The sequence below is a fragment of the Ochlerotatus camptorhynchus genome, unplaced genomic scaffold (genome assembly GCF_037179485.1).
Source record: "Ochlerotatus camptorhynchus isolate MF236.1 unplaced genomic scaffold, CSIRO-AGI_Acam_v1.1 ptg000055l, whole genome shotgun sequence".
NCBI classification, from domain to species: Eukaryota; Metazoa; Arthropoda; class Insecta; order Diptera; family Culicidae; genus Ochlerotatus; species Ochlerotatus camptorhynchus.
Genome location: NW_027040545.1, coordinates 359386 through 380899, shown reverse-complemented (window position 1 = coordinate 380899; position 21514 = coordinate 359386). Strand labels below are relative to the sequence as shown.

At 38.5% G+C, this 21514-nt stretch overlaps 1 protein-coding gene across 1 annotated transcript in view; it reads right to left on the bottom strand.

Moving 5' to 3' along the window:
• side-V (sidestep V) overlaps window positions 1-21514 on the bottom strand; it is a 307327-nt gene that overhangs the window by 99531 nt on the left and 186282 nt on the right. Inside the window, exon 2 of the mRNA XM_065239440.1 lies at window positions 20966-21107. Within this exon, the coding sequence (XP_065095512.1) occupies window positions 20966-21107 (142 nt within the window). The remainder of the gene's footprint in view (window positions 1-20965; window positions 21108-21514) is intronic.

Below are 21514 nucleotides of genomic sequence, written 5' to 3'. Positions count from 1 at the left end.
CGAGAAGGATATTTGTTTACTTTGAAAGCAGATTTGCATATGTCATAAGTGCCGTCTCCTAAGTAGGTCTGGCTGAATGACTGTTGTCATTGGGACTTGAGATTTGCCGTTTCCAGCGAACAAGTGAGCAGCAGCGGAGCAGTGAAGTTTCAATGCAGTCAGTTTATTTGAATAGTAAACATGCATGCAATGGAAGGGAATTTTCTATGCTTTTTGTGCACTCCTTTGTGGTTGTGATATTTGCTATGCATACATAGTTGATTTTATTCCGAAGATCTACCAAGCTCAATTGAATAGTAAATCCTATTTGAACTTGTAATCGAACATGTTCAAATCAGATGCAGTGGGATTCAGAGCATTTAACAAACAATGGATCAGCACTGCAAAACCTTAAATTCTTGATAATTTGCATTAACATTGCCCCTCAAAAGTTCATCGTTCTCTCATCGTAATGCAAACATCGTTCAGCTAAATATGAGATTGTTATTTATGTAAAGTACCACACAAATTACTCCCCGGGGAAAAGCTCCAAATCGCTCGGACATCTGTCGACGCGGTTCCGTTCCAGTCGGATTTTACGATAAGGTCACGCACATTTGTTCAGCAATCAATTTACCCTGGACGAGCGTGTCCCATCAACTCGCAGCGCCGACTGCGCTGGATCGGCTGGGTCAAGCAAACAAACTGCCTGCCGTTCATGCCATTATCTCCCACGTCGTTCCGTTGTCATCGCAGTTGGCACTGGGCGACTGATGATCAGGCCATCTCCATGGAGCTACATTCATTCGACATTGTTATTCAAATCAAGCTTCGACAGAGATTGAAATCTGCATCAAAGCATCGAACGTTCCGCCCCTGTCAGCGCGTTGACGTATTTTTCCTCTCAAGATTCGATTATCTTGATACCTAGCTACTTAGGGAGCGAAGGAAAATTCATCTCCGATTTGCGTCCAGAGTCTTGTTCGATGCTAAAAAGCACTTTGCTCTTGATTTTTTTTATTCATTCTGTGCACATTTGTGATGATCATTTCAGACAGTCGAAGTAGACAGCGAAAAAAGATAAACTGAAAATCAACATCCTTAAGTGGTACTGACAGGGAGTTTGCTCTCCGTCCCGGACGAAATGTTTATTGATCGTTTATTCAAATTAAATTTAAATTAACCTTTTCGTCGTTGCTGTTGTCGTGCGACATCGACATGGAAAAGGTATACCAGGAATACGTTTGAGCGTGGCTGTAATTGAAAAAACAAATGCTTTAAGTTTTTGGAAGAGAAAAGTGTTGAAAAAGTTCCCGACCTTTTGAATTAATTAGCTGCGGAATTGGTAATCAACTAAATGAAGACGTCGTAAACCCTATATCATTCCTGTCAGAAAGACAACAATAAGAAAACAACTCGATCATAGTACGCCGCCATCACCTGGAGAAGAACAATCAAATGTCAAAACAAACACATGGCCTGCTTTGTGCGAGTCCATTCTGCCCCCGTAGAAGCCGGCTCTCCGCTGTTTGTTTACACTTCTAAATCTCTTGATGCTTGTATTCAGATTTTCCTTTATCTTTCCTACTGTCAGCGGTAGCAGTTGCCGGAGGCGTATGTGGATCTGGGAAATGGTTTATTGAATCATTAGACGTTATGTTCAGAACGATAGATTTCAACATAGAAGCTTAAATTCAAAACTTGAACTAATAGAGATATCAGCTAACGGGAACACTTCGGTAAGGAATGAGAAAAGTGGAACCATTAGTCAATACTTGCTTAGTTACTACTCTTGGACGCATCGATTGTTATTGATACCAATAGACGGCAACAATGCACAGTAGTCCAAAAAAGCACATAGGTAGATGCATTTAGAACCTGACATTTACACTTCAGTAAAAAGTTTCTTCTAAAAGTTGTTCCTTACTGGGCCCTCATTTTGGTGTCAATCAATACTAGGGTGGTTCTTATTAAAATTGAAAAATAAAAAAAATTACATTTTTATTTGCAGAAATAAAGGTATACATTCTTGGGCAAAGTTGTAGCTCAGCTGATGGAATTCCTTCAATTGTACTGAAGAGATGTGCTAACTCCATTGTTCCTCCGTTGACAATTATTATAAATAAGTCACTATCACAGGCAAAGTTTCCAGAACTGTGGAAATAATCAATAATGTTCCCTATAGGCCTTTTTAATAGAAACTAAACGATCGATTCAACCTCTGGTGGTGAATAGGAGAACGTCAAAAAGAGTGTTGTGAGCATAAATTTTTGCCTTGAGACATAGGAAGCGGAACACTTTTTTACTTTTCCTGATAAATTGATTCATCTGAGATGCTGCAAAACTTAATCTACAGTTGAAAAATTTAATTCTGTAACGTTTTTGAAAAGATCCTGCTGGTGTTCAGGAATATTTTAGTTGAAAAAAATGGAAAATTAGAAAAGTGCCTTAGTGGTTATGATCTTCCGGATTTCTTGTGTGTGAATAATTAAGGTGCAAATCAGTTCAGATTTGTGGAAAATCGTACAATAAGACAATTACCGATGGAAATTGTTAAGATTTTGAATGAAAAATGCTGTTATTTGCGTTGGAGAAAATACTTATTCTGATGTAAACAAACGGTTTGGTTGACGTTTCTTCTCGAACTCGCGTGGCGCACTCTACATTGGTGGTGCATTAAAAAGGCGTATCTATAAAAAAAGGGACAAAGTGTGATGTCACGAATTATCGTGGTATTACCTCATTATGTGCTAGCTCCAAACTTTTGGAAATCTTAGTGAGCAGAGAGCTTTTTGATAAAGTAAAATCGATCCTTTCGACTGATCGGCATGGATTTTTCAAAGGAAGGTCAATAGACACTAATATCGTAGAATGGAGCTCAAATTGACACAGTCTACACAGACCTCGAATCAGCTTTTGACCGTGTAGATCATCATCATCGATGCTGGTTTAATCGAATAGGAGATTAGTCGAATAGGAGCTTCTTCCCTCTTACTGTTGGCTGGGGTCTTATTTGGTGAACAGACGACTCACTATCATGCTTGGATCATCACAGTCCTACATGTTCTCTAACATTTCAGACATTCCCCAAGGAAGTAATCCAGGACCATTGGATTTATGAGATCTTGGAGTGCTGCTAGACTCGCAGCTTTCATTCAGAGATCATTACTCGAGCATTATTGCCAAAGAAAACAGGAATTTGGGCTTTATAAAAAGAGCTGCCAAGGGTTTTCGAGATCCCTACTTCCTTCGTTCACTGTATTACGTTCTAGTTCGTTCGGTTCTGGAAGCTGCTTTAATCGTATGGAGCCCAATTGCACACACCTGGATCAACTAGTTTATTAAATTTGCGCTGAGATATCTTCTTTGGCGTAGCCCTGCCTGCTTGCCGCCGTAGCTTGCTCGGAATGGAAACGATTCAACAATGACGAGACTTCGCCAGAGCTTTGCTTGTTGCTTAGCTGCTACTTGGAGACGGGAATTCATCACAAATTGTTGGATTGGTCATTCTGATCGTGCCAGCAGTGTTCCTAAGATCGAAATAATTTTGGAGACTTTGGTGATTCAACTTTAGATATCATATCAGTGCTAACATTTGAAAACGGCGCAAAAGCCATTTGTAAACAAATGGTTTGTGGGCCCTTTACTCGCTACCCGAAGAACGCCCACGCAAACCAACAGCATCGTCAGGAAGGGGAAAATTTCCCCTACCCGATGTTGCTGTTGTGTCGCGTGGGTGTACTTCAAGTAGTGAGTAAAGGGCCCACAAACCATTTGTTTACAAATGGCTTTTGTGCCGTTTTCAAATGTTAGCACTGATATGTTTGATTTTTCCTATTTTGCTAGTATTTTTAAAAGTCGTTTGAAACTCTTCAAGTTGTCTGCGTAAAATGTATTTTGTTTGTTGACTGTTTACGATCAGTTAAGTTTTATTCATGTAGACTTCTTGTCAGATGGATTAAAGTAAATAAATGAATAGCTACTCAGCACTTATGTAGGACGGACGTCACTTATCATTTTATCATTACCCATCGTTTGAAAATCAACCAAAATATTAGAATTTGAATTTTTCTTAATTTACTTATGGTTGTTCCTGAAAAATTTAAGACTTTATAGTTTTTCAGAATGTCACTTTTGAAAATTGCAATTGTTGCTATGATAATTAAAATTATCACCGATTGCCTGCGAAAAGCGATTTCCCTAACACAGATTTCAAAGTTGAATTCCATCCGGTCTCACCAAACGGTGGTGAGTGGTGGTGTTCTCCAGTACACAGTGAAATGCTCCCCGCAAGCAGCTAGCTATCCAGGCTGGCCTCAACCGCTGCTCGGATTCAGCTCCAATCACTGTGTGTGGTGGTGTCTGGTCGTCGGCATAAGCAGCAGTGCTTTCGACGCGTGGCGTTCAACATTGTTCTCCAGTACACAACGAAAGGCTGCCTGCAAGCAGCGAGCTGCAGCCCACATGGGCATCCATAGAAGGAGGAAGAAGCCGCACCGCTATTGATCGGAATCAGTAGCTCTTCGTGAGTCGCTGTGAACTATCAATGTCAAGCGCGTCATACTAAAGAGTGTAAACAGGGAGAACCTTGCTCAAATTCCTATTCCTACACTGAGGCAAATATAATTAAGAATTTCATAAGGCTCGACGGCTTATGAACGACAAATATAAATATCATAAGCGCAACTTATGACAGATTTTCGCCTAAAATAATGTATCTCTTATACGCCATGTCTTTAGCTATTCCATTTTCTTAAGCGTTGAAAGACCAATCAATTCAGAAAAATGGCTCCAAAATGAAAACGGTCGGAGATAAAAAGAATTATTTCTTCAGCAAAGATGCTTGAATTCAGCTCAGCTAAAACTTAGTTGAAGCGAATGCGTTTTTATTTTCATAAATAAAAAAAGAGATGTCCAAGATGTAAATTTACCAAGACGAAAGTCCTAGTTCTGTTGTCTTATGGTTTAGAGGATTTATATCTTCTGTGAACTTTTTCAGCATATAAAGTTTATTGTATTAGCCATTTTTTTTATAATTAGGGTGGGTCTCAAAGGGTTGATTGAAAAACTAACTTTTTAATTTTTGAAAAACACATGTTTTGTAGCAACCGTTCGGCAAAGTTGTAGCTCAGATCATTTCAAGCTACTTTGCTGGAGAAAAAAAAATCTCAGAGCAATTTGAAATCAGCGCAACTACAACTTTGCTGAAAAACATGTATCTACACTATCAAAAATAAAAATAAAAGATAATTTATCTATATGAATAGTTTGAGAACCACACTAATTTTAAAAACGGTCAAAAGAAAGAGCTTTTAAGGACTGAAAAAGGTCATTGAAGACACTGAAACTTTAAAACGTAAGTCAAATGCACTAGGACTTTTGTCTTGCTAAATTCCCATTCTGGACCACTGTACATTGCATTTTATGAACAGCGATCTTTGCATTAAAACCCATGCTTGAAAATCAACTGCCATCTGGAATTAAAATTGTCTTGTTGTTAGTGGAATTATTATAGTTATTCAACAATATTAAGCCGTATTTAGGAGGATTAAATTGTTTGTGTCTTACATAGTCCATCTTTGCTTTCAAAAAAAAAAAAAAAAAAAAAAATGATCATAAAATCGTCTTAAATTCATCCCTTGCATTTCTTGCCTTCTAGAATCCCATGGTAATTTAAAAAACTCCTACTCCTTCTCTCAGCCCTCACTGCGAACGCACCTGGCTGCAACTCTCCAGCCCCGCATCGTCATTCGAAAACAATTGAAATCTGGGTCGCACCCGAAATGCACATGTAATCTCGAATGTTACAGCTTGTTGTCCAACATACGTCACTCTGCAGCTCGTCCTCCAACAGAACGTCCGCTGCAACGTTCCACACAACCGACTGTAGTAGAAATGACCTCAGCTCTTCCCCGGATCTCTCTATCTGCCGCACACCCGTTGAGTGATGAGTTTTGTGTGTGCTTCGGCTTGTTGAAATGAAGTTTGTTTATTTGCTTATGCTCTCTCAATGTGCTTGTTTGTGTAAAGTTTACACTTCACATCACAGTTTTGTGGTTCCAACCGGCCGCTCCACCCCGTCCCCGTCTCGATCTCCATCCGGCATTCATGTGTTTGATCTTTGAACCAACACACTCCGGGGTAAACATCCTATGCTCCCTTCTTCCTCAAGGCCAGCAAATGCGTTCATTGCACATGCACAAAGAAGTGCACACCATCGAGTTATTTAATTCAAACACTATTACGAATTAATTACACTTCAATATATGCAAAACTTTTGCGTCCACACAACACTTGCGCTTAGGAAGACTTTGACCACCCTTTGCATTGGTCTCTATTTTGCTCCGGAAAAGTGTCAGCATCCTCAGTCGGCACTTTTCCGTTTTTCACCAGAAATGAATCAGTCATTCATCACCTCTCAGCTGTATTGCGAAAAGCGGAGGAAACTTCATTTAACAAAACCACCTTTCAAAGGTGCATCCTTGACACTATCATCGAAGTGACACATGACAAACTGCAGCAAATCGTCCAGAGACGAGCGGTGGTGACGAGCACAGACACAGGGGGGACCGGAGTCAATTTGTTTGATGAGTGCTGGGAGTTGCACGATATGGGAGAGGCGATCGGGCATCGTTTGCAGAGAATGCAATTTTGCTTCAAGCATGCATGCGGCAAGGGGATGGAGAGTTGGGAGGAGGATTTTTTAGGAATATTTGTTCCCGGAACTCGGAAGTGACAAACTGCGACAACGTGAGATGAGCGTGTTCTCAGATTCGATTGATGACGACTGAAGATTATTTGAAGTGTGTCGCTGCAATTGGAATAAATTGGTTGGTCGCGGGATTTCAATTGTATGCGGTACTACTTGACCACTTAAAATAGCAGGAATTGGGACTCCGTTTAAGCGAAGACAACAAATCAAGAAAACTGGCCACTTTTCCAGAATCCAAGCGACAGATACAATGGCGCTGCGCTTGAAAGAAGGTGGAAGCAACGCATAGAAAAATGAGCAATACCCTCAAACCCTTCTTCAGAGGCTGTAATCTTTGCTATCAAATTCGTTCGAAGCATTTACCTTTGAGCGGCAGATGAGGCGATTGTACCTGTCTCATAGCGTTCGTGTTAGAAAATGGAAGAATTGCCAGTCTTCTTGATTTGTTGTCTTCGGTTTAAGGCTAGAAATGGATGCTTTACAATATGGGTAACTTCAGAATGAAGAAGACGTTAAGAGGCCAACCCCATCAATTTGACTAAAAGTCAGTGTACTAAATAAACATAGGTCATCTAAGATTTTGTGACAAGCAATACATTACGTATATGAAAAACGTAACGATAGGAGGAGGGGGTAAATTTTCCCTCGATTTAGCGTCACATAATTAATGCATGGGAAGAGATGAACTAGCCTAAGGCTAAAAATCTCTTAAATAAAGTCTAAAAAAAAAAAATGCATGGGCCCTTATAGCATATTAGCTGTTTGCTTGCTCTCAACTTAGTGTTTTGAAGCGTTTCCACATTTTAATTGAACGCTTTCTATGCCTGTACAATCATATACTCAAGGAAGTCGAGAAATTAAAAATTAACAACGCATCATCTTTGATTCTTTATGTTCTTGTTTGTATACATTTTGACTACTTAGTGAACATAATAGTAACACATTATGAGATTCTAATCAATAAAAGTGGAATAGCTTTTCTGAATCATAATTTTAAAACATCTAGGGCTTAGATCTAACTTTGGCTTTTTGCCTTTATTTTTCGGGTGGATTTTTTTTCACCAAATGGAATGTTTTCACTGTACATGACATATAAATTTAACAACTTTTGCGTACGTACCGTAAAATTTTATAAATAGAATCAAATTATTGAGATATTGTTAAAAATCTAACACTGCTTCTTGACCCCAAACTCGGCCTACGGATTCTTATTTCGGTCTAACGCATTGAAATGCCATTCAAAAGCCTTTGAATTCAATTCGGCCTATCGGATGAAGATAAATATTTACTCGATCGGAGCGTTTCTTTTGTTTTTAGGAACAGTGGGTGCAAACATTGCAAACGCGTTCTTATTGACTTCGCTCGGTAGCCTTTTAACTATATAAAATATCGTAAAACAGACGCATAATTGACTTGTTAACTCTGAAATGATGAATTTATTTGAAGTTTTCTGTTCGATAGGCCCAAAATGGGCGGTTTGGCTGAAGTAGTTCTCTACTCCATGCATTTTTATTTGAAATACCAATTAACCTATAAAATTATCAACATCCCAATCCCAATAAAAAATAGGGTGCATCGAATGAATTACCATGCAATACATTTAATTTGAGGTTTTAAGAAAAAATATACTGATAATAATTCAAAAAGAATTTCAAGGAAATTTCAACAAAAAATCCAAGAAAATTAAATTCTGAATTCCGAGGAAAGTTCTAACAAAATTTTGATAACAATTTCTAAAGAATTCCTAGAAGTATTCCAAGGATATTCCGGTGATAATTTTTAGAAAATTTAAAAGAGATTTCCAATTTTAAGGAATATTTCAAAGAATTAGTGGGAACTCTAAGTAGACTTAAAAATAATCCTATGGTAATTCCATGGGAATTTCAGGAATTTTTATACGATAGATGGAGTAGATGAAAGCACAGAGTTGATAGTTCCGTTAGAGTACGGCAGTGTGAAGATTGCATATAGATATTAGAATAGCGAGCTAGGACAACTTTTAAGGAAGGTACAAATCGGTTTTTTTTCATCTTCATCATCATCAGTTTGGTAAAGAGAGATGAAAAAAACCGATTTGTACCTTCCTTAAAAGTTGTCCTAGCTCGCTATTCTAATATCTATATGCAATCTTCACACTGCCGTACTCTAACGGAACTATCAACTCTATGCTTTCATCCACTCCATCTATCGAATAAAAATTACCACTACAGTCTGTTATTTGAAATTAGCATCTTCAACTAAAAAAAAAAATGTGGGTTTTTTTTCTCGGTGTGTATTTTTTTAATAGAAAATACAATCCAATTTCCTACAGAGCATTTTCACGCTACATAGCAAAACAAATCAAGTTGAACACTCAAAAATTATCAAAAAATCCTTGAGCAACTACTTGAGGATTTTTTTTTGAAATATTTGTGTTATCAATAATTTGGGGGAAATTTTAAACAGTACTTTATTTTGAAAGTAAAAAAAAAATGTTTGCGTGCAAAATTTACTATCAAATTAATTATGCAAAAGGATCAAATGTTTTTCAAAAGGTGTTGTTGTGCTTGGCCTTGCTCGGGATTCAAAATTAGCTTGAGTTTATGCGCCATTTACAAAGCAAAATGCTATATTGTACGTAGCCCCATCCCCTCTTATCTAAGGGGCTACCTCCTATGACCTCCACATACCAAATTTGGTTCCATTTGCTTGATTAGTTCTCCAGTTATACAGAAATTTCTGTTTCATTTGTATGGGAGTCCCCCTTTACAGAGTGGGGAGGGGTCTCGAACCACCATAAGAACCTTTCCTTGCCTAAAAAACCCTTGCATACAAATTTTCACGCCGATCGGTTCAGTCGTTTCCGAGTCTATAACGGTCAGACAGACAGACAGAAATTCATTTTTATGTATATCGATAGATTATCCCAATATTACTTGGTTTTTTATTTTTGGAAAACGAATTTTATTTTCATACAACTTTGTATCATACGTTATTTTGATTGGAAGTGACATTTTAGAGTTATGATTTGAAGCTTTTTGCGAGATTCAAGCACAAATGTGAAAATCGGAAAAGGTTGCATCAGATCGATTAGTCATATGGTGTAGAACTGCTCTAAAACTTTGTCTCAGATGTCCTTTCGATTAGATGAGCAGTTGTCGTGCTATGATTAAGCGTGGGAGAAAATCGCCGAATTCCAGCCTAAGCTTGGTTCATTGCCCCTAGCGTATCATGCAAAGTTTCATGGAATTCTGAGAGGGAAAAATAAAATCAATTCGACTACACTACCATGCATCTCCATTAATTTATTACGACTGTAACATGGTCACGACGCATGGTAGTCTATTCGCATAGTAGTATTGAAAAAAAAAAATCGATTTTTTGGACCACCCTAACATGGAAATGGTCACCCTAATGGCAATATAAAATAAAATACAGGTCTAATATTTTTCGATAAGGGACCAAATTACATTTTTTTTTCGAAATTCTGAGAACCTCTAGAGAGGGTCTAGTATAAAAGAGGAGCGGACTGGCAGGTTTTGTGCCAAACGAACTGTCAAAGCCAGAGCCAATCGAGCAGCGCCTAACTTGATTGCATTGGCAGTGTTGCTAGAAACTACCCAGGCATAGGTTTTCAGGGCAGTTTGTTTTCAATCCGCTCCTGTCTTATACTAGACTATCTCTAAGAACCACTATATCGTTTTGCTATGGAAAAGCCAATTTATTTCGTCTTTGATGTATACTTTTGATAATTTATTAAAAATAAAAACATAAAACGATCTCACCAAGTGTTTTCCTTTTGAAACGGTCCAAAAATATGGCACCACTTGTAGATTCCACCTGCCATTCATTCTACCGAGCTGCTCAAGAAAAACGAAAGTTTGCAATTTTTCTCTAGGCACTCTTTGATTCGAAGATATTCCATCGAAACAAAACCACTAACACAATCATATAACTACAGATCCTCCTCTTCACACGTATGATAGCAGCCGTTACCCAAGTACTCAATATTTACCTGAAATTCTCGGAACTTCCCTGAAGTTCCCATGATTTTCATGATAATCATGAAACTGCCCTGAATTGTCATAACTGCCTGAGGTTACGTAACGTCCTTTAAGATCCTTAAAGTCAACCTGCAACTGAAGCTTTTTTTTTTTTTTCTTTATTAAAGACCTTTTAACTGTTGTCATTCGGGTCTTGTGACTTTAGAGTTAAAGTACATTATATAGATTCACTTTTGTTTTCCTTCGTTTTTTTTTGTTGTTGTTGGTCTACATTGCAAATCTTCACTTTTGGTATTTTTGCTGTTCTTGGTGAACCACCGATTTTATACGTTCTGAGCCGCCGCCATAGACCGCGCTGCTTTGTATGCCTCCTTCCGACATTTGTTGATTACAATTTTTGTTAGGTTGAGTGCGATGATAAAGGTCAGCATGCCTATGATGATCCACAGCTTCGCTTCATGCTGGGAGTGCATCTCCGTATGCACCTCCTGGTTTTCAATGACAGTAACCTGTTGGTCACCTATCTGCTTCACTTCTTGGTCTTTGGAGTCGCTGTTGCCCATGATGATGGTTGACTGGAGTTTGATGTATGACTATTGACTCTTTCCGATCGATGGGGATTTTTATAGCTGGCATTTTGGATGACCGAGCTAATAAATGATGATGGCGCGATACGGTTTTGATGTTTCGACGATTTATTAAATTTGCTTAGCTAGCCCAGCTTGCTGGAAGAACAGTGTTATTTTTTCCATACTCTCCCTGTCGTCCGCCAGTGCTTCCCTTAAGCTTGTTGAAATTCCAATTGAAGTTCTTAGGTGATCGAGACCTGGGCAGTTTGCTATTATGTGTTTGACAGACAAATTGGAGTTGCAGAATTGGCATTTGGGTGGATTTTCCTTGTCTAGTATGTACTTGTGGGTGAGAAGAGTATGACCGATTCTAAGTCTGGTCATCATTACATCTTGTTTACGGTTGCCTGTCATGGACTGTTTGTAAGGAGTAATGACGTTTTTTATTTCACGTAGAGCGTTTTAGTCCATTCTTCTTGCCATTTATTTAGGGATTTTTGTTTAATAAATGCCTTGGCGTCTTGTATGTCTATTGCACTTATTATTTCCGTAGTATTGAGGGATTTTTTGGCTTCCGTATCTGCCTTTTCATTTCCAATTATTCCAATATGGCTAGGGACCCAGCCAAAAGTTACACATAAATGATTGTGTGCTGCCTTATTATAGAGGTCGATGATTTCGTCTTTCCAGACGCTGGAGATTTTTTGTTTTTCCAGTGTTGTTATTGCGCTTAGGGAGTCCGTATAAATGATATATGCTCCGGCTGTTTCCTGTTGGACAATCCATTTCAGTGCTTCAATTATGGCGAGGCTTTCTGCTGTGTATATGCTGCTCAAGTTTCTTATTCTTTTAAGTATAGTTTGCCCCGTAACGTGGGTAGATCACCTTTTCGTGGTACGTTACGGGATGTAAGATCTACCACCGAATCTTAGTCTTGACTACTTCAAACTAGGGGTACAGGATTTTTCAGTAATCAAAGGAACACATCTTAGTCCTTGTTACTTTTTATGCCTTGTTGATAGTGATAAGTCCTCGGGTTGCCTGTACCGAGGATGATCTTAAAACAAGGAAAAAATGAGTTAGTTAGTCTTCATCTATGTGATTCCTAATCTTCTATTCATTGTTCTCTAGTTTGAAGTGGTTAAGACTAGGGTTCTGATGCATGGTCATTATCGGTGTCATTACTTATTTTTATTGCTAAGGAATCCCATCTCGACTGACAAAGGGGCGCGCCTTTGGAGGGTATTCCAACACTCCGAAGGGTATAAATAGCGGGACCTTTCAATTAGAGTCGGATCCTTGCGATGAAGGCAAGAATGACAACTGTATCAACACCGAATACTTCATCATTTCTCAATAGTGATGGAGTAATACGACATGCACTAAACTAAGGACACGGGCTATACTACAATAGATCAAATTACTGGTCGCAGTAGTGTTATGTCCCGAACAAAGGAAAAAAAAATATAGTTAAGCCTGCAGTCACTACGCTGTAGCCTGTTCTGCCATCTTTTTTGGATCCATCGGTATATATTGCACGATGAAATTTGTATAGAGAACTATTCCGGGTTTTGAATGCTTGAACCAGTTCTGGGGGTTTTGCATTCTCTCTGCTTAGGTGCCAGAGGTACCGTTAGGAACTTAATCGTGGGTAGTGTTAGGTCAATACTGTTCATCACATCAGCTGCCCTTATTTCCGGTGTGTTGGGGTCTGGGCTTCGTGATTCATTCCACATTTCTCCGGAACTGTAGCTGCTAGGATCCTCTGTGCGGGTATGGGTTTGAGGTGTGTGGGGAAAGCTTTCTGGAGTTGCTCTCTTTTTGGCTAAATGTGTTACTAATCTTTGGTTGAGTAATGTTTTGAGGTTAGGGATGCCTGTCTCCGATTGAATGCTGATGATGGGACTTGTTCTGAATGCTCCACATATTACTCTTAGGCCTTCGTTATGCACTGTTTCAAGTCGTTGTATACAGGTTTTGTTGATGGATGTTATTGTTGGTGCGGCGTACAGCAACTTTTCCAATACTGTAGCTTTGTATAATTGAGTAAGTGTTTTAGTGTCACCACCCCATTGTCTGGCTGCGATGTATTTTAGAATCTGTACTCTTTGTAAACAGGATGATCTCGTTTCTTCTACATATTCTCTGAATTTTAAATGTTGATCAAAAATTACACCCAGTATTTTGTGGTGTTTTTTATGTTGAATTAATCGTCCATTCAGTATTAGGCCATCAAGGTTCGTTGGTTTTCTGCTTTTAGGGTTTCTGAAAATTATTGTTGCACTTTTTTCCGCCGAAATTTGGAATCCTGTTTTCATCTCCCAGTAGTGTATTTTGTTTAATGTGGTTTGTAATAGATGTTCTGTTATTTTGGCGTTTGTACCAGTTGCTAGAAGGATGACATCATCTGCATAGATTAGTATTTTTACTCCGTCTGGGATGAAGCTGGTTATCGTGTTTATAGCAATTAAGAACAGTGTAACACTCAAGACCGATCCTTGGCATAGTCCAGTTTCCATTTCTACTTCGTCAGAGTATTGTCCATTGATTCTAACTTTGAAATGTTTTGTTTTGAGAATTTCGTGGATATAAGCCAGTAATTTTCCTCCAACCCCTTTTTGGGATAGCTCGTTCAAGACTAATCGTCTCCAGGTTGTATCATAGGCCTTTTTGATGTCCAAGAAAACTGCTTGCGTAATCATTTTTTGGCTCATAGCCGTTCTAATGAATTCTTCGGTCATAGTTAGATGGTCCGTAGTCGATTTGCCTTTTCGAAAAGCATATTGATGTTCATACAGGTGGTTTTGGGACTCTAAGATATGGACCAGACGATTGTTTATCATCCTTTCAAAGATTTTGCCTAAGCAGCTATTTAGGTATATTGGTCTATAATTATTTGGGTTTGATCTTTCGCCCTTGCCTTTGTAAATGGGTACTACCGTTGCTGTTTTCCAAAGGGTTGGATAGTAAGCTTCGTTCCACATCCTGTTGAAGGTATTTATAAGGATCCGTTTACAGTCTGGTGGAAGGTTTTTGATCATCATGTTATGAATGTTGTCAGGTCCTGGTGATGTTCCTTTGAGGTTTTCCATTGCTGCTTCTAGTTCAGTTTGATTGAAGGGTTTGTTATACTCATCAGCTGGATTTTCAGGTACGTTTAAAGGTATTTCTTCCATTTTATTTTTATATTCAATGAATTCTTTATCATACGTTTCGTTACTAGATACAGTTTTGAAGGCCTTGGCTAGAAGGTCAGCAATTCCTTTGTTCTCGTTTGCTACCTGACCATTAAATTTGATTCGTCTGATGGTTGGTTTACTATATTTGCCCTGTATCTTTCTGAGATTGGTCCAAATTTCTTTTATAGGGGTGCTTGCTGTGAAACTATTTGCAAATTCCTCCCATGATTGTTTTTGGGCTTTGCTGATTAGGTCTCGCGCTTCCTGTCTTCTGGTCTGAAACTTTTGTAATGCGAGTTGTTTTTCTTCTCCGAGAGTATTTTTGTTTTTTAATTTTCTGAGTGTTTTTCGTCTGGCGGGACTCTTTTTTTTACCCGTGAATCCTTTTGATTTCGGTATGGATTTGTCAGCTGCTTTAATAATTTGTTTTGTAATTTCTTCAATTTGTTCTTCTACTGTTGTTCTGCTTCTAAAAAAGACTGTATTTGTAAACTGAACCCAGTCAGCTTCGTCTATTTTCCAGTTTTGTGTGCTGCTACTGATTTCTGAGTTTGCTGGTAGGGTGATCACGAGCGGAAAATGATCACTTCCCTGCGTATCTTCGTGTACCTCGAAGTCTATTATTCCTGCTAAGTTGTTAGTACAGCTGATTAAGTCGATACATGATCCTTTCCCTGTTGCGTTATTTATATATGTATATTCTCCGTCATTTAACACTGTTAGTTCCATTTCGTCGAATACTTCTTCTAGAACTTTCCCTGTAGCGTTAATAAATTCGCTTCCCCATAAGTAGTGGTGTGCATTCATGTCTCCTAGCATGATATACGGCTTTTGTACCTTCGATAGGATTCGTACGACTTCATTTTTTATCTATAACTGTGTTTGGCGGTAAGTATACGTTTATTACAGTGGCGTTAATGGGATGTTCCACTTTAACAGCGGTTATTTCCATCTGTGTGTCGATTGCTATTTCTTAATAATCTATACCTTCTTTGATGGCAGTTATTATTCCTCCGGCTGCTCTGTTATTGGTTTGCCTTTTTCGGTGTATTACATTGTATCCTCCAATGGTTGCCAGTGCGTCAGTTTTACAGGTGGTTTCTTGTAAACATATTATTAGTGGTTCAATTTCATTGTTTAGCATTGTTAGCTCCTGTTTACTGGTGCGTAATCCTTGAATATTCCATGTTATGATACTTGTTTTTTTGGGTCTTTGCATTTTATTTTTTTTTTTTTTTTTTTTTTTGTTGAGAGGTTACCTGCTGTTTACTCTGTGTCTTGTATTAATTTGTTCGCAGTGTTGTCCATCGCTTTGATCCTCTTCTTCCGATATTTGTTGAACTTCCATGTCACTATTTTCCTCTTGTTCAATTTGTTTATCTTCTTTGCCTCGCTTACTTCCTCGTTTCCTAGGTGGGGAGGCCCCGATACTTTCATGTTGCTTGGTTTTTCGACTGCTTTTGTAGTCCCCGTAATCGGCGTATAGTTTAAGTTTTTTTTTTGAAGTTTTTGAATAGTCAAATCTTGGGCTTTATTTTGATCCTCAAGTTCTGCCCTTTTTTCATGCTCGGCTTGATATTGACTTTTGATCTTTTCTAACTCCATTTTGTACTCGTTCATCTGTTTTTCCATTTTTTTAAAGTGATTTTTGTATTGGTCCAACCTTTCCTTCTCTTTTTCATCTCGTTTCTTCAATTCAGCGAGAAACCATTCTTCCCTCTTCTTCAATTTATCTTCAAATTTGGTCTCCAGATTCTCCTTCAGAGTAATCATTTTTTTTTCCGATTTTTCCACTTTTTGTTTTGCTTCTCTGTATGTTAGGTTCTGATCAACCTTGATCTTCATTATGGTACTTTCCCTTTTCCATACTGGGCAGCTGTTACTTGTAGGCCGGTGTTATTGTTGTTGTTGCTCTTTGTCAGCACAATTTATGCATTGGGGAGTGTTGTCACATGAATCCCCGTGGAACGATTTACTGCAGTTGTAGCACCTTTTTTCTCCTTTGCACGCTTTGCCGATGTGTCCGAATTGAAAACACTGAAAGCATCGCATTGGCCGAGGGTAAAACGGCCTAGTAGCAATTCGTACGAAGCCTACCTTCACATACTTGGGGACATTTACACTGTTGAACGTTATGATGAACGAGTTTGTTGCACTTACCACGCCGTTGCGCTTCACTTTAATCTGTTCTACCTTTGTCACGTTTTGATTTTTTAGCACTTCAAGCATTTCGTCTTCCGTAACTACGTAAGGGTCGCGATTCGTGATAACTTTTCTGCACGAGTTTAGTGTTCTGTGTTCGTAGATCTTAACGTTTATATCACTAGAGATAGTTTTTAGCTTAAGCAGAGCTTGAGCTTGTCTATCGTTCTTCGTCTTGATTAGACATTTACCCTCCTTTGTTCTTCATATTTGTTCGACATTGTCACCATCGCACCAGGTTTGAATTGTTTTTTCAATGATTATAGGTGAAACCTTTTCAAGAGTTTCGCCTTCATCAACTCTTTCGATCACTAAAAACTTCCCGGATAATCTTTGCTGACCGAGTGCTGGGAAGTCTTCCCCTGGGAAAAGGGGACCAGGGGCCCCACTGGCTTTCTTGCCCTCTATTCACTGTGCAGCGAAACTTGCTTGGTCTGGCAAAAAAGAACGAAAAATGCACTTCGTCGGTCCACACACTTCACAAGCAATCAGCACCGATATGCAATTTGATGCTCTATAGAGCTATTTATGCATACGTCCGATCGCGGCGACTTACAAACTCGGTATGTAAAGTTCTTTAAAACTACCATTTTGTTTTCAAAAAATTCTGATGCTCATAGAACTGAACTGAAGTTGTCGGAACCTACCCATAAAGCTCTTCAATCTTCCCCAAAGTTTTGAAATTTCCTGTAGTTCTCGAAATTTTCCTGAACTTTGTGGAATTCTTTGAACGCATCGGACACTCCCAAAAGTTTTCGGAACATCATTGAAGTATTCAAAATTGATCTAAACAGGGTGTCCATCCAACCGGGAAAACTGGGAAATCCGGGAAAAATCCGGGAATTTGGATTTGCCGGGAAAAATGCTGGAGAACCTAACTCACACCGGGAAAGATCATACATACTCATCCCAAATAACAATTTTGATTTTATCAGCAGGTCATAATTTGGTCTTGAAGAATCATATAAAACTTTAAACTTGCAATGTTACCATTATAATCATCTGTTTACAACTTTCATACATATTATGTCTTTCACTATGGTGAAGTATCAAAAATCCTCAAAATTACAACAGCTCTATACTTTTCTTTCACTCGCAATCTGTTCGCGCACGGGGCAAACGACGATTTTGCCGTTTTTCCAACCACGATAGCTAACAGAGTAAGTTTTAAGAATTTGTTTTGGTGTCATTGGAAGAAAAGTGTTTGAATTCTTTTGCTACGATTTTCCGAGTGAAATAGTTCTAGTATAAAGCCTGAGCGAAACATATCTTGTTACGAAGCTACACCGGACGCAATCAACGAACTGAAAATAATGTCATCTGTAAAACATTACATAAAACATACAGCCTGTGGTTAGTCTGTAAAACATAAAGATCGGAATCCATATTTATCACGCTAAGGTCTTGAGTTCGAATCTCACCCGGATATAGCACGAATGATCCAAGAGTGTTAATGTGACTTAAAAAAAAAAAAAAAACAGTTAAACTCTAGAAATTTTAGAAAACCTAATAAACCAAACCAATTATATCATGGGGCTTCACGAAGGTTTACTCATTCTATCATTACGTCAAATCATCGTATGCCTTGTTGAGTCTGCAGAACTTCAAGATAAAATATCCGGGATGATTTGGATGGTCCAACAATGTTAGTATTAAATAAAATCAAACATTTTAAATTATATCATGATTCTCCGTGATGCTCACAATGCTCAAAAATTCTGAGTGGACTCGATGTCTACAAGATTTCGATTAACCTGTAAAATATATCCAGAACATTTTGAAGTATGATAAATATTTTGATAACATATCTTTGTACATACTCCACAAAATGTTGCAAGATCTAAACTCCAGCAAGGTTTGAAAAACTTTTGATACTGCGTTTCTCCTGCTCAGGTATCTTGTTTTGATATATGCTTTTTTCCAATATACCAAACCAAGCCTAAGGCTCATTTTTGGCAGTGAAACTCTTTGTTTTTATGCGAATGATTGATTCCATGAGATTTTGGAGATCTAGATCATCGACATGTTAATGTAAATCTCATTTAATTTATTTTGCACAAGGTAGGCGCATTGTAGAGAAACTCTGCTCATCAAATTATATGATTAATTCCAACCAGCTATTTTTGTTTAGGGCAAGGTTATGTTAGAGTTGGATTTTTTTTTAAATGGTAGGGAAAATTCGGGAATTGAAAAATTGTATTTGAATGCTTCTAAATAGCTTTAGTCTTTTCTGTTTTTCTGGAGTTCCCTGAATTCCTCAGAAATTTTTTAAACTTCCTGTAATTTTCCTGAAATTAATGGAACTGTCCAGAAATTCTCTGATATGTTCCATGAAAACAAAACGTGTGGAAACCGACCAACGAATCTATATTTATCAGCAGCTTAATTTTGTTAATGTTTGGATTATGTTTTCTCATGTAAATTTAACATGATAGAGTCAATATATTTTTTTTTATTCGGTGCAATTCGGTCCTAGCATTTGTTTGCATCACCAGGAGCGAAGCACTATTTCTCCACTCAGGAACGCCAAGGGAAAATTGGAATGTTTAAATTCCTTAATGCTGTTGGAAATGCAGGTATCTCTCTTCACAGAATAATTCCTAGGGTTGCCCAAATAAAATCAAACTGTTTGTTGGGCACAACAAATTGATGAATGATGAATGAGCACAGATAATTTGTTTGATAGATTTGTAGCAGCCCAATTTTTCTACAGTTATACCCAAAATAGCGAGGAACCTTTGTACGGATAATAGGGTTAATGGAAAATTCGGCAGTCAATTACTGTTTTCGGCAACCAAAATTGAATCGTTAATTTCACTGGATTTTCAATAAAAAAAAACTTCGCTGAATGTATTCAAATGATTCCATAGTCTTTCAGCTCCAAGCTGAGTAGATTTGTTGGAATTGAGAAAGTGTATTTTACGAGGGTTTTTTTTGAAATGAAACACTACAAAAAGTTGCTGATTTCGAGGATCCTTTGAACTTGTACTCACAAGTTATAAAAAAGCAACCCTGCTTATATTCTTACTTCAGCTGTTCAACATTCATCTTGAACTTCAATGAAAAGAAAACATTAACAATAAAGTGTAAGTACTTTTACTGTACACTAAAAACTTTTCTCTTCGTCATTCCCATCCCTATCATGCTCAAAAGGGAGAAAGCAATGCCACTTCCAGTCGAAGTAAAATATAACCTCTCATTTCGCTTAAATTTATTTACATTCCACTTGAGAGTCCGTCATCATCATTATCTGCGGCGTTCGCTTCTGTGCATTAAATTATTGCAATGCAAAATGTTGTTGACGATGCAATGTGGGATCGTTGTTCCGCCATTTTCAGATTCCATTTGCAATAAAGGTAGTTCGTATACACGCTAACTTGAAAGTACCCATTAATGGTTGAAAAAGACCCATTTTGAAGAAAAGTGGCTTAACTCATTAAATGAGTAAATTTTTTACCCATTAATGGGTATCTGTTACCCATTAATGAGTAATTGTTAATCATTAATGGGTAACAGATACTCATTAATGGGTAAAATTGTTTAATCATTAATGAGTTAAGCCACTTTTCTTCAAAATGGGTCTTTTTTTACACATTAATGAGTACTTTCAAGTTAGCGTGTACCTAGTCCTTGTGCCGTCGCGACGTTGTTGCGTTTTACTGGTGGTGTGCGGAAAAAAAAACTGCATTTAACCACCGCCAACTATGACGACGACGACGAGGGCAACTAAATGAGAAAAAAGAATGCTTCAAACACTGCAACTCAGATCATAAAAAAATGAACAACAATAAATGGAGAGAACGATGATGGTCCTCGTGGAAGTTCACTTTATGCAAACTTTGTCATCGTTTTTTCTCAACTAGGGGCTATCTAACTGCACTGTGTTGACTGCCCACCGGCCGGCAAGATAACGAACGTTCCAACCAACGACGAGGCAACGAGGGTCGGAATGTTACTTTTGCGGTTTTCTGATAACGTTCCGGTTCCGGGAGTCGAAGCGAGCCACACTGTGCCATGGAAAGCTTTCAATTAATCAAATTTCAGACAGTCTGGCGCAAAAGTGGAAACTAAGAATGTCCGTTTTCCGAGTGGCACCTGGTTTAGTCTGTTTGTGTGTGCCTAATAGAGCCAGAGGGAGAACAAGATAAAAAATGGTAGATAAGTGGCCCTTGAGTCGTGGTCCTCCGGTTCACCGGCCGGCCGTCTGTCTGTCTATCGCTGAGAGTGAAGAGGAAAAACAAACAGGCAAACAACCAAGTACTACGGTATTTCCGTGTGTCACCGTGTGTTTGTGTTTGTTTGCTAAAGATGATGATGCTGATGACGACGGTTGATACTTACGAGTAAATTGGCTTGCTGTTGCCTTCCTTGTACCAGATGACCAGGGTCACCTTGTCGGTCGTCATCGTCATCGTGGACGGCAGCAGATCGCACGGGAGCGATACGTCCAGGCCTTCGGATGTTTGGACTTCGAACAGCGGACCTGGAATGGTAAGCGAGCCAGAGAAGGAAAAACAGAGATTTATGAGATAATGGGTTCGAGTGGCGGCGGTCAGCTGAAAGTGAGGAGGCTTTGTAAAAGCGAAGGTAAAAGGATGGAATGTTTACCGAAGCAGTGTTGTTCTGTCAATTTGAGTAATGAGTAGGCTTCTGTTCAATGCGTATTGGGTTTTCGCACAGAAAGTGATCAAATTGACAGGTTGAAAGGGTATCTGTTGCCCGTACCTACGTGATTAGAAGATTACCGTAAAGTTCAGACATGTTGATCATAATGGGTCACAGTGATAAATATAAAATATGCATATGTGTGTGGTGATCGATAGTACGTCATATCGCAGAACCGGCCAGAGACATCATTCCGAAATTTTCACCAGAAGGGTACTGATTTTG